The 14,407-nt window shown below is 42.9% G+C and overlaps 1 protein-coding gene across 1 annotated transcript; it reads left to right on the top strand.

Moving 5' to 3' along the window:
* The first annotated feature begins 12,273 nt into the window (after positions 1-12,273).
* LOC137356388 (histone H2A-like) lies at positions 12,274-14,174 on the top strand. The gene is made up of 2 exons (XM_068022275.1): positions 12,274-12,630; positions 13,917-14,174. Exons 1-2 carry the CDS (start codon positions 12,274-12,276, stop codon positions 14,172-14,174), a joined length of 615 nt encoding a protein of 204 aa, XP_067878376.1.
* The last annotated feature ends 233 nt before the right edge of the window (positions 14,175-14,407 follow it).

The following is a 14,407-nucleotide window of genomic DNA, read 5'->3' as shown; positions in this document are numbered from 1 at the left end:
AAAACACACACATTATCTGATTTAAATACACTGTGTCACCTTGGCTACAATTCAAATACCAAATCTTAAACAGAACAGACAAAATGTACCTGATTGAAAGCTACAGAATGAATCTCAATAACGTACCCCACAATATAAACTGAGCTACAAATTACACACCACTGTAAACATGTCACTAAGGGTCAGACAAAAACATACAGGATTAGTTCATTTACTACAAACTGATGGAATTTGACATTACATGTCAGGTCATACTCTAAAATTGAAAGATTGTCATTCACAATTGCTTTTGCAGAGATACAAATTGGATAAAAAGCACAACTCACAAACAAGAATTGAATAAAACCTACAGCAATAAAACATTGTTAATTAAACACAAGTAAACACATATTGATACATTAACGTGTGAAACAAAGAGTTGTCACCACAATGCCTGAGATACATATGAAGTACCGGATATTCCAAAATTGTGTCGACTCTGGAGCAGTTCGTACAGATTGGAGGGTGGAAAATATAACCTCACTATTTAAAACAAGGAGGGAGAAAAAAAAAGGAATTACAGACCAATGAACCTTACATCAGTAGTGGGGAAAATGCTGGAGTCTATTATAAACGATGTGATAGTTTTACGAAAGAGAAGTCATGCTTAACAAATCCACTGGAGTTTTTTGAGGATGTAACTAGCAGACTCGATAATGGAGAACTAGTGGATGTGGTGCATTTGGATTTTCAGAAGGCTTTTGACAAGGTCCCACATAAGAGGTTAGTGTGCAAAATTAAAGCACATGGGATTGGGGGTAATATACTGGCAGGGATTGGGAATTAGTTGACAGACAGGAAACAGAGTAGGAATAAATGGGTATATTTCTGGGTGGCAGGCAGGGTTCAGTGGGGTACTGCAGGAAACTGTGCTTGAGCCCCAGCTATTCACAATATATCTTACAGACTTGGGTGAGGGAAGTAAATGTAACATTTCCAGGTTTGCAGATGACACAGAGCTGGGGGTGGGGTTTGTGGGGGGGGGATTGTGAGCTGTGAGGAGGATGCAAAAGGCTTCAATGTGATTTGGACAAATTGGGTGAGTAGGCAACTGTGTGGCAGATGAAATATAAACAGGATAAAAGTTAAGTTATCCACTTTGGTTTTAAAACAGTAAAGCAGATTATTATCTGAATAGTGATAGATAGGGAAAGGGGGAGGTGCAACGAGACCTGGGTGTCCTTGCACATCAGTCGCTGAAAGCAAGCATTCAGGTGCAGCAAGCAATTAGGAAGGAAAATGGGATGTTGGCCTTCGTTGCAAGAGTATTTGAGTATCGGAGCACAGATGTCTCACTGCAGTTATACAAGGCCTTGGTGAGACTCATCTGGAGTGTTTAGAGTCACAGAGTGATACAGCACTGAACCTGGCCTTTGGGCAACCGAGTCTGTGCTGACCAACAACCACCCATTTTTATACTAATCCTACATTAACCCCATCCGACCAACAATCACCTATTTATAATAATCCTACATTAATCCCATATTCCCTACCTCTACCCACCTTCCCGACCACCAACCTATACTAGAGGCATTTTACAATGGCCAATTTACCTATCAACCTGCAAGTCTTTGGCTGTGGGAGAAAATCAGAGCACCCAGCGGAAACCCACATGGTCACAGGAAGAACTTGCAAACTCTGCATAGGCAGTACCCAGAACCAAACCCACGTCGCTGGAGCTGTGAGGCTGTGGTGCTAACCACTGTGCCACCATATTGTGTGCAGTTTTGGTCTCTTCATCTGAGGAATTTTGTTCTCGCCTTGTTTCCTGGGTTGGCAGGATTGATGTACGAGGAGAGATTGGGTCAAGTAGCCCTACATTTACTTTGGTTTAGAAGAATGAGAGGGGATCTCATAGAAACCAATAAAATTCTAACAGGATACATGCTGAATGCAGGGAGGATGTTCCCGATGGCTGGGGAGTCCAGAACCAGGGGTCACAGTCTCAGGATACGGGGTATGCAATTTAGAACTGAGATGAGGAGAAATTTCTTCACTTAGAGGATGGTGAACCTATGGAGTTGTCTGCCGCAGAAGCGAGTGGAGGCCAAGTTATTAGATATATTCTAGAAGGAAATAGATATATTTCTTAATGCCAAAGGGATCAACTGATATGGGGAGAATGTGGGAACAGGGCACTGAATTGGACAAATAGCCATGATCCCTATTTAAATGGTGAAGCAAGCCCTTTGGGGGCCTTCTCCTGTTCCTATTTTCCATGTTTCTATGAATACAGCAGGATCCCACACTCACATACAGTACATAGACACCTAGGTGCAGAATGAATCCTACACTCAAACAGAGAACAAGAGCTTCAGAGATCGAGAATGAATCACAAATACAGACACAGTATCAGTAACTTACATATATTGAATGAGTCCAACATGTGTGCACAGTACAGATACTGGCAGATACAGAATTTCTCACGCATGTACAGAATCCCCGAGTGACAAACACACATCCAGTACCAGAGACTGTCAAATTCATAATGAAGCCTAAATTCACACACAGGATCAGAGACTGAAAGGTACAGAATGTGATCCACAGTCATATTATTATCCTTATCCTTAGCCCTTATCCATGAGGTATGAGGTTGTTGCTCCACATGTGGACGAGGGCACAGGCTGCAGGGAGGATGACCCCAGCACCGTGGTTCAGAGTGCCATTCAAGTGGGGGTTTAGTAATAGGGGATAGTATAGTTCGGGGAATAGATACCGTTCTCTGCAGCAAAGACAGGGAGTCCTGAAGGCTGTGCTGTCTATCTTGTGCCAAGATTAAGGACATCTCTTCTGGACTGGAGAGGAACTTGGAGTGAGATGGGAAGGATCCAGTTGTCGTGGTCCACATAGATATCAATGCCATAAGTAGGACTTGAAAGAGGTTCTGCTGAGGTACAAGGAACAGCTCGGGGCTAAATTAAACAACAGAACCACAAAGGTAATACTCTCCGGATGACTACCTGAGCCATGTACAAATTGGCATAGGGTAAATAAGATTGGAGAGGTAAACGTGTGGCTCAAAGTTTGGTGTGTGAGTAATGGGTTCCAATTCATGCAGCAGTGGCACCAGTACTGGGGAAGGAGAGAGCTGTTCCATTGGGATGGGCTTCATTTGAACCATGCTGGGACCAGTGTCCTGTTCAATCGTATAACTAGGGTTGTAGAAATGACTTTAAAGTAATTAGTGGGGGGAAGGTTTCAATTGAAGGGAAGTTTAAAAAATCAAAAAGGAATGAGAAAGCACTGGTACAGGCTAGTGAAGAGACATATGGTAATCAAAATGTGACAGGAAGGTGTCGGAAATATTAGCAGAAGAGTGCAGCAGAAATTAAAACCAGAATGACTAATAATGGTAAAAAGTCAAAGCTTAAGGCTCTTGAACTGAATGCACCCAACATTTGGGAAAAGGTAGATGAGTTGATGGCACAAATAGAAATAAATGAATGTAACTTGATAGCTGTTACAGAGATGTAGTTGCAGGGTGACCAAGACTGGAAACTCAATATTCAACGTTCTGGAAAAATAGACAAAAAGAAGAAGCAGGTTGGATAGCTTTGTTATCAAAGGAAGGTATCAGTCCAGTGGTGAGTGGTGATATAGGTGCAATAGATCATGATGTAGAATCAGTTTGTGTGGAAATTAGGAATAGCAAGGGGAAGAAGTCACGGGTGGGATTCGACTATAGGTCCCTTACGTGTTGGCTCACTGTAGGACAAAGTATAAATCGGGAAATAAAGGTGCCATGTAAGAAGGGTGGTCGAATTGTTATGGGTAATTTTAATCTGCATTTTGACTGGACAAATCAGATTGGCAGAGGTAACATGGAAGACAAATTTGTAGCATGCATCAGGGACTGATACTTAGAGTAATACATTGCAGAACCTACCCAGGAACAGGGTATTTTAGATCTGGCAATGTGTAATAAGGTAGTATTAATAAGAGATATTGTAGTTAAGAATCCTCTGGTGTGTAGTGATCACAACATGGTCGAATTTCAAATTCAGTTTGAGGGCGAGCAACTCGGGTCTCAAACCAGTGTCCTTAACTTGAAAAAGGCAATTGCAGGGGTATGAAGAAAGAGTTGTCAAAAGCGTGCTGGGAAAATAGCGTAAGGGGAAAGTCAGTGGATGAGCAGTGGCAGGCATTTAAACAGATAGTTCATAATGCTGAGCAAAAATTAATCCCAGTCAAAAAGAGAAGGATGAAGCACCCATGATTAACAAATTCAGTCAAGGAGAATATCCAATCAAAAACTAAGGCATACAAAGCGGCAAAGACAATTGGTAGGCCGGACGATTGGGAATTTTTTTAGGAACCAGCAGCGGATGACAAAAAGCTAATAAAAAGGGAGAAAATTGATTATGAAAGTAAATTGGCAAGAAATATGAAAACAAACAGCGAGAGCTTCTATGGGTATAGAAAAAGAGAGTAGCTAAAGAGAGTGTGGGACTTTGGAGGATGTGACTGTAGAATTGATTACAGGGAACAGGGAAATGGCAGCTAATTTAAACCAATATTTTGCATCGGTCTTCACAGTGGAGGACACTATAAACTTCCCACAGATATCAGATAATCAAGGGCCTAATAGGAAGAAAGATCTTGTAACTGTCTCTATAACGAGGGACAAAGTACTTGACAAACTAATGGGACTAAAGGCAGACAAGTCGCCAGGACCTGATGGCCGACATCCAAGAGTTTTAAAGGAAGTGACTGCAGAGGTAATGGAAACATTGGTCAAAATATTCCAGATCTCAGTGGATTCCAGGAGGGTCCTAGCAGATTGGAAAACTGTTAATGTGATGCCCCTGTTCACGAAGGGAGGGAGACAAAAAAGCAGAAAACGATAGGCCAGTCAGTCTAACATCTGTCATTGGGAAAATGCTGGAGTCCATTGTGAAGGAAGAAATAGCAGGACATTTAGAAAAGCTTAATGCAATCAAACCAAGTCAACATGGTTTTGTGAAATGGAAATGCTTGTAATATCATCAAAGAACTCTGGCAAATTTATCAAACATGAGTTGATAAACTGGTACCGGGTGCTGTGGTGTATTTGGATTTCCAGAAGGCATTCGATAAAGAGCTACATTAACGATTACAGCACAAGACAGGAGCTCATGGGGTATTGGGAATAATGTATTAGCATGGATTGAGGATTGGTTGACACACAGAAGACAGAGTCGGGATTAATGGGTCTTTTTCAGGTTGGAAAGATGTAACTAGTGGAGTGCCACAAGGATCAGTCCTAGGCCCTCAATTATTTACTATCTATATTAATGACTGGGCAGAGTGTAATATATCCACATTTGATGACTATCCAATAATAGGCGGGAGGACATGCTGTCATGAGGACGTAAGGAATCTGCACAGGATATAGACAGGATGAGTTAGTGAGCAAAACCTTGGCAGTTGGAGTTTAATGTAGGAAAGTGTGAGGTTGTGCACTTTGGTAGGAAGAATGAAAAGGCAGACGATTATTTAAATGATGAGAGACTCCAAAAAAGTGGAGCACAGAGGGATCTGGGTTCTTGTGCTTGAAACACAAAAGTTAGTATTCAGGTGCAGCAAGCAATTAAAAAGACAAATGGAATTTTGGCCTTTATTGCGAGGGGGTTGGAGTTTAAAAATAGGGTCGTCTTGTTACAACTGTACAGGGTGTTGGTGAGGCCGCACATGGAGTACTGTGTACAGTTTTCATCCCTGTATTTAAGAAAGGATATCCGAGCATTGGAAGCAGTTCAAAAGAGATTCACTCGGCTTATACCTGAGATGAAGGGGTTGACTTATCAAGAACGGCTACACAGGTTAGCCCTTTATTCATTACAGTATAGAAGAATGAGGGGTGATCTTATTGAAAGGTATAAGATTCTGAGAGGGCTTGACAGGGTAGATGCTTCCACGAGTGGGGGAATCTCGAACTGGGGGACATAATTGCAGAATAAGGGGACACTCATTTTAAACTGAGATGCAAAGGAATTTCTTCTCTCAGAGTGTCGTGAGTGTCTGGAATTCCCTACCCCAGAGAGTTGTGGAGGTGAGATTACTGAAAGTATTTAAAGAGGAGGTAGATGGATTTTTGAAATGTTGGGGAGTTGAGGGCTATGAGGAGCTGGCATGAAAGAGGAGTTGAGGTCTGAGGCAGATCAGCCATGATCTTATTGAAATTCGGGGCAGGTTTGAGGGGCTGAATGGCCTGCTCTTACTCCTATTTCTTATGTTCTTCGGTTCTGAAATAAATAACATAAGAAACAGGAGCAAGACTAGGCTATTTGAACGCCCCCTGCCTGCTTTTCATTCATTAAAATTATGGCTGATCTGATTGTGGTCTTAACTTCAATTTCTTGGCTTCCTCCATAACCCTTTATTCCATTGTAGATCAAAAATCTGTCTGGCACATCAGAGAATGACAGCTATATAATGCATCCCATACTCAATTACAGTACATGAAACTGATGGACACAGGGCAAATTTCATTGACACAGAGTAGTAGAGAATAAAAAGCACAATGAGAGCCACAGAATAAACAACACATTCACATACAATACCAGAGACAGAGATATTAAATGAATCTCAGGCTCACTGTCAGTGCCAGTTACTGATGAAAAATGAATTTATCCGTACACAGATTAAGTTTGACAGACTGATTGGTACATAAGTATATTCATACTCACAGGGTGTAGCAGAAACTGACATACACCACATTAATCCCACCTCACACAGAGTACTGGAGCCTGAAATGATGAATTGGAACCAGATATAATCACAAAATAGATAATAAATGTTACTGAATAAAGTACACATTTACATATGTCAAACTCATTGAGTGATGGTGGTTTAATGCTGACCAAAGCTGCCTTCCAAGCTGTTGACCTCGGTTCCTTCCTGCAGGTCAGGTATCAATTCTAATACCATCCAGCTGCATTGATACCTTAATTGTCAATGTAATTTCAAAAATAAAATTGACAAAATACTCTCATCATCCATGTGCAGCTCCCATATAGCTGAGCTTCAGTTTTCTTTCAATGAGAACTATGTTAACCAAAGCACAGCCTTTAAACTAATAAATGAGTTCCCAATCAGAAACAATGGCAAAGATCTTTGTTAAAGAGAGCAGGAAAAAAATGAGCCAGTAAATTTCACCAGTTAAACTGAGCTCTGGGTAATGATTGAACCCACAATGATAGACTCACAGACCAGAAACTGACAAGGACAGAGTTCAAGCCACACAAAGATATATCTGAGGCTTCAAAATGCAGACAAAGATGTTTCTCACATCAAAGAACATAAGAACTAGGAGCAGGAGTAGGCAATTCAGCCCCTCAAACCTGCTCCGCCATTCAATACAATCATGGCTGATCTCATTTCGGCCTTAACTCCACTTTCCTGCCCGTTCTCCATAACCGTTCAACCCAATATTAATTGAAAATCTGACCATCTTCTCCTTAAATTTACTCAATGTCCCGTCATCCACCACACTCTGGGGTAGTGAATTCCACAGTCTCACGACCCTTTGAGAGAAGTATTTTCTCCTCATTTCTGTTTTAAATCTGCTACCCCTTATTCTGAAACTATGGCCTCTCGTTCTAGATTGTCTCACAAGAGGAAACATCCTCTCTGTCTACTTTGTCAATCCCCTGAATCATCTTATATACCTCAATTAGATTTCCCCTCATTCTTCTAAACACTAAAGAGCAAAGGCCTAAACTGCTCAATCTTTCTTGATAAGACGAACCCCTCATCTCTGGAATCAGTCTAGTGAACCTCCTCTGAATTGCCTCCAATGCAACTAGATCCCTCCTCAAGTAAGGGGACCAAAACTGTACTTAATACTCCAGGTGCTGTCTCACTAATACCTTGTACAGTTGCAGCAACACTTCCCTACTTCTATACTCTTTTCCTTTCGCAATGAATGCCAAAATTCCATTTGGGTTCCTTAATACCTGCTGCATCTGCATACCAGTTTTCTGCAATTCACGCACGAGAACACCAACATGCCTCTGTTCCAAAGCACTCTGACGTTTCTCTCCATTTTGATTATAATTTGACTTTCTATTCTTCTGACCAAAATGGATAACCTCACACTTATCCACGTTAAACTCCATCTGCCACATTTTGGCCCATTCACTTTAGCTATCCATATCCATTCGTAATTTTCTTATTTATTTATTGCAACTTACTATCCAACCTGTTTTCATGTCATCAGCAAATTTGGCTATAGTGCCTTCTGTCCCTGCATCCAAGTCATTAATATAGATTGTAAATAGTTGGGTCACAAGGACCGAACCCTGTGACACTCCACTAGTTATATCTTGCCAACCAGAAAAAAGACCCATTTATACTGAACCTCTGTTTTCTGTTGATTAGCCAATCCTCTATCCAAGCCCATAAATTACCCCTAACCACATGTGATCTTTCCTTTTGTGCGGCACCTTATCCAATGCCTTCTGGAAGTCCAGATATACTACATCTACAGGATCCCCATTATCCACTTTGCTTGTTACATGTTCGAAGAACTCTAGCAAATTAGTCAAACACGATTTACCCTTCATAAAACCATGCTGACTCTGATGGATTGCGTTTTGACTTTCCAACTGACCTGTTATTACATTCTTAATAATGGATTCTAACAATTTCCCAATACAGATGGATGTGAAACTAACTGGTCTATAGTTTCCTACTTTCTGCCTTCCTCCCTTTTTGAAGAAGGGCGTTATATTGGCATTTTTCCAATCCACTGGAACCTTTCCTGCATCCAGGGAATTTTGAAATATTATAACCAATGGATCCACTATCTTGCTGCAACTTCCTTTAAGACCCTAGGATGAAGGCTATCATGACCTGGGGACTTGTCTGCCTTCAATCCTAATGGTTTACAGAGTATTTTTTTCCTACTGATGATGATTGTTTTAAGTTCTTCCCTTTCTATAAACTCTGCATTACCTGTAACAGACAGGAGCAGGAAAAAAAAAACTGCACTCACAATCAGATACAGACAAATTACAGGTTAGGGATTGAGAGATATAGAGTGAAACTTACATTTGCATCCCAGAAACTGAATGATACAGCAAAATAGACAAGAAAACAACACTCACCTGTGAGAGCAGAGTAAAATTATACAAACATACCAGAAACAGAGAAGCATGAAGCAATCCCCACACACACTGCAGAAACTGATAGGTAAAGATCAATACTGTAAGGCACAAAGGAATTAAAGGTTCAAACGCACACTCACATTTCAGTGGCAGACAAATATTGAGTAAATCCCATACTCCCATAGCAGAAACTGACAAACACGAAGTGAAAACTACACACATACCAGAAACTGACAGGTACAGAACAGAATACATATTTAAATACCAGAAAATAAAACCAACATTCACACACCACAGAATGACAGGTACAGTGCAAACCCCACATCATACTCCAAAAACTGACAGATACAGACTAAATCAATACTCCCGTACCAGAAACTGTCAGGTACAATGGCGATCATTGGACGATATTTAGTTTGTAGGGCAGGGAATTAATAAGTGACACAATGTTTGAACCGGTTGGTGAACGTGCTTGTTTGAGAACTCAAAGTAAACTTGGCTGAAATTTGAACAGTTGGTATTGAAATCTCTGCAGTAAATCGATTATTTCAGAGAGGCTGTCAGTGGATCTTAAAAGAGCCGTTGTGCTTGGTGCTTTATTTCTGTACATTGTGGAGATCTACAAGGAGCTGTTGTGCTTGGTCACTGCCTTTGTCCCTTTCGACATGGTGGACTTGGCAAGCTCCCCAGGCAGCAACAGGTCCATCGCAATGGAGACGTGCATACAAAAACCGTAAGAAGCAAATGATTGTGGCTGGTGCCATCTTCTGGCCGAAAGTGAGTCGTGCAACGAGAGAACCATTCATTTGGAACTATTTTAATTGGAGAGAAATAACAGAGTGTGGTGGAGGCACATTCAATAGAGCCCTTCCAAAGAGAATTGGATAATGATATGAAGAGTAAATCAAAATTACCAAGCTATGGAGAAAAGGCCGGGGAGTGGGACTAGGTGAGCTGCTCTGCAGAAACCTGGCCCAGACAGAATGGGCCGAATGTCCTCTTTCTGTGATGCAACCATTCAATGATTCTATCCTTCAATGGTAACATAAACGTGGTAATGAAAACAAAGTGCTGGATATACCCATCAGGGCTGGCAGCACCTGCAGAGAGAGCAACAGATTTATCGTTTCAGGTCTGTGATCTTACATCAGAGTATTTACATTACATTCTGTTTTTATTTCAGATTTCCAGCATCCACAGTATTTTGTTTTTGATGAACATAAACTAAAAGTTTCAGATTAAAATGCTTGCAAAGCATTTGATTAATCAGAAGGCTATTGTGTGTAGTTGCTCCATAAATGAAGCCTGAGGGGCCTGTTTCCAGAAACAATCTTGTTATATTGGTGAGCAAAGCTGCTTTCCAAGCAGTTGAGTTAGTTTTGATTCCTGGCCATCACAATGACCATCTTTATTGCCCTGTTGAATGTCAGGCTTTAATTCTGGAACTTGAATTAAACTATCTAAAAATGTCAGAGCAATTGATAAAATTCTCATCATCCATGCAGTTCTCACATAAAATGGACCTGTGGTTTCTTTTTATGGCTACTATATTTTGAAAAGCCTTTAAAATAATCAGGTTTCAGTCACAAACAAATAGTAAACATACAGATATTTCCAGCACAGAAGGAAGCCATTGGGCCCATCGACTCCATGCCAGCTCTCCATAGATGAATCCAGTCACACTCATTTCCCCACACGATCCTTGTCGCTCTGCAAGTTTATTTCCTTCAGATGCCATCCCAATATCCTCTTGACGTCATTAACTGCCTCAGCTTCTTCCACCCTTGTGGTCAGTGAGTTCCAGGTCATTACCATTCAGTACATAAAAAGTTCTTCTTCGTATTCGCCCTTGATCTCTTACTCATAACCCTCAATCTGTGTTTCCGAGTGCATTTACCATGAGTTCATGGGAACTATTTTTCCTCGTCTAACTAACCTCAGCCTGACATAATTTACGCCAATGTCCTTTAGGGATGGAAATCTGCTGTCCTCACCTGGTCTGGCCTACATGTGACACCAGACCCACAGCAATGTGGGTGACTCTTTAAATGCCCTCTGACCCAGCCACTCAGTTCAAGGGCAATTCGGGATAGCAAGAAATGCTGGCCTCGCCTGCGACGCCCACACCCCACAAAAGAATAATAATATAAAAAAAGTCTCCGTTATTCGAAGGAGAACAAAACTAGTTCTTTTCATCTAACTTCCAACTAAAATCCCTATCATTCAGGGAGATCTCTTCTGCAACCTCTCAAGGACCCACAAATCTTTTTTTAATTTCCAAAATATACTTTATTCATAAAAATCTGTAAAAATTACATTGCTAAACAGTTTCCAAACAGCACGAAAAAATACAAACATTGCAAAAGAGATCAGTTTCTTTCAATAATGTCATGAGTTTCTTCCCAACCCTTCCGTTTCACAATTGTCATGTCAATTACAGTTTTACATTTACAGCAATTGAGAATATTAACGATACAGTTCGAGGGGTTTCCCATGGTTCCAGCCCCTCAGTCCAGCTTGGTGGGGGAACCTGACACTGTGGTCTTTCCCCATTGAGCCTTTGCTGCGGCTGCCCCAAGCTTTAGTGCGTCCCTCAGCACGTAGTCCTGGACCTTGGAATGTGCCAGTCTGCAACATTCGGTGGTGGACAACTCTTTGCGCTGGAAGACCAGCAAGTTTCGGGCAGACCAAAGGGCGTCTTTCACCGAATTGATAGTCCTCCAGCAGCAGTTGATGTTTGTCTCGGTGTGCGTCCCTGGGAACAGCCCGTAGAGCACAGACTCCTGTGTTACAGAGCTGCTTGGGATGAACCTTGACAAAAACCACTGCATCTCTTTCCACACCTGCTTTGCAAAGGCACATTCCAGGAGGAGGTGGGCGACCTTAAGTGACCATAACTGGACACATTACTTCACTATTGGGAGCCTGACAATTTCGCGCTCATATTTTCCGCTTTCAACTCGCTGTCTTCTTGTGATTGGTGAATTGAGCAGCTCTCTGATTGGTTACATGTACAGTACAATGACACCGAGTGCTGACTGACCAATCAGCAGTGTCCCCTACACCATTCCTCCAGAAGGTACAAGGAGGAGGAATGTGGGCGGATCTCAGCATTCTTCGTGAAAGTGTTTGTGAGATTGTGGCAATGTCTGGAAGAGGGAAGACCGGTGGGAAATCTCGGGCCAAACCCAAGTCTCGCTCCTCCCGGGCTGGATTGCAGTTCCCGGTCGGCCGTGTTCACCGCCACCTCAGAAAGGGGAACTATGCTGAGCGGGTGGGTGCCGGAGCCCCGGTCTACCTGGCTGCTGTGCTCGAGTATCTGACAGCTGAAATCCTCGAGCTGGCCGGCAACGCGGCCCGGGACAACAAGAAGAGCCGTATCATCCCCAGACACCTGCAGCTGGCCGTCCGCAACGACGAGGAGCTGAACAAGCTGTTGGGAGGGGTGACCATCGCTCAGGGCGGGGTGCTGCCTAATATCCAGGCCGTGCTGCTGCCCAAGAAAACCAGCGCTCCGAGCACGAAGGGCAAGTGAAGCGGCCTGACTTGAATCTGTGAAGCCAAAGGCTCTTTTCAGAGCCACCCACTTTATCTGTGAAAGGGCTGGTTACTGTCTGAAAGACTGTAATATTACACTGTTATCATTGTTTTGTGTTGGAATGAAGTGTACTGGATTTTGGCATTTAGCTGCTCATCAGATGAAATACATTCTAATTCCCTCAGACCCTATTGGAAAGGCACTTTTACCATTCTACCCTTTATGTACCACAAACATTTGTTCAGTCCTAAAATGATCGCCGGTCTATTAAAATGCGCTGTGCACATTGGGATCGCTACTCTAGATCTTACAACTGACACGTCATGAAATCTCCAGTTGCCGGAGACGGACAATATAATGTGTGTCTCCCGGCTTTGAGTAAATAAGTGGTCAAATCTCAGAGACGTTCACGTGCTGGAATGAACAAGAGATCACAACTCTTTCTTTTGTCCATTTGGTGGCTCTTAAAAGAGCCGTTGTGGTATTTGATGCCGAACTCAGTTCAGGGCAGGGTCAGTTTAGGCTCGCTCCCCGCGGATGCGGCGTGCCAGCTGGATGTCTTTGGGCATGATGGTGACTCGCTTGGCGTGGATGGCGCACAGGTTGGTGTCCTCAAAGAGCCCCACCAGGTAAGCCTCGCTGGCCTCCTGCAGGGCCATGACGGCAGAGCTCTGGAAGCGCAGGTCTGTCTTGAAGTCCTGTGCGATCTCCCGCACCAGGCGCTGGAAGGGCAGTTTGCGGATGAGCAGCTCGGTGGATTTCTGGTAGCGGCGGATCTCCCTCAGAGCCACAGTGCCGGGTCTGTAACGGTGAGGCTTCTTCACTCCGCCCGTGGCTGGAGCGCTCTTGCGGGCCGCTTTCGTAGCCAGCTGCTTGCGGGGAGCTTTCCCTCCGGTCGATTTGCGCGCTGTCTGCTTGGTTCTGGCCATTACCTACGGAGACCTTACACAATGTCGCGTTTAATGCTGAAGCTGCTCAGGGACTGCCTATTTAAAACAGTCGAAGGACCGCCCGAATGTTGTGATTGGATGAAGCACCGTCCATCATCCAATTTGAAACGATGTCTGGGATGGAAAAGGGCGGTGGGAATTGCTGCTCCCTGATTGGTTGAACTGCAACTGAAATTTCATCAATTTCAAAAAGCCCCCCAATTTCAAATTAGCAAACTACTCAAAGATTAAATAAAACCTAATTCGGCGGGAACAATTATAAAGTCTCATGGCTTTTCGCGTGATTTTTTTCCGCTCTAGATCCCCCTCTGTTTCTTCCAACACGGTTTGAAAAGGGATTCATTCCCTGTTCGGTCTCTGGCGGGAATAAAGCTCCAGCCATTTCTTACTCTAACGGGAGTAAATCCTTTTCTACATCTTTACCGGCAGTTCAGGTCGGCAATGGACATTATCAAATGCAACCTTTTAATTCATGACGCGGTTATTAAACATGGAACAGAAGAAGAAAGTGAAAAAATGTGCGAGACGCAAAGTGACTATAAGAGAATGCAATACTGATCTGATAAAGTCCACATAACATTGGATGAGTTACAACAATTTCACATCCCAAGACATCCCCGCTGCAGTTTCAAGGTCACTTATCTCTATATGAGGTTTTGGGTGGCTCTTATAAGAGCCTTTTGTTTTTGGTCGACAAGGTCGATTTGTTTAGCCGCCGAATCCATAGAGAGTGCGGCCCTGACGTTTCAGAGCGTACACCACATCCATGGCGGTGACCGTCTTGCGCTTGG

This window comes from Heterodontus francisci, chromosome 45 (assembly GCF_036365525.1).
Source record: "Heterodontus francisci isolate sHetFra1 chromosome 45, sHetFra1.hap1, whole genome shotgun sequence".
Classification (NCBI taxonomy): Eukaryota; Metazoa; Chordata; class Chondrichthyes; order Heterodontiformes; family Heterodontidae; genus Heterodontus; species Heterodontus francisci.
This window is presented reverse-complemented; position numbering and strand designations above follow the sequence as displayed.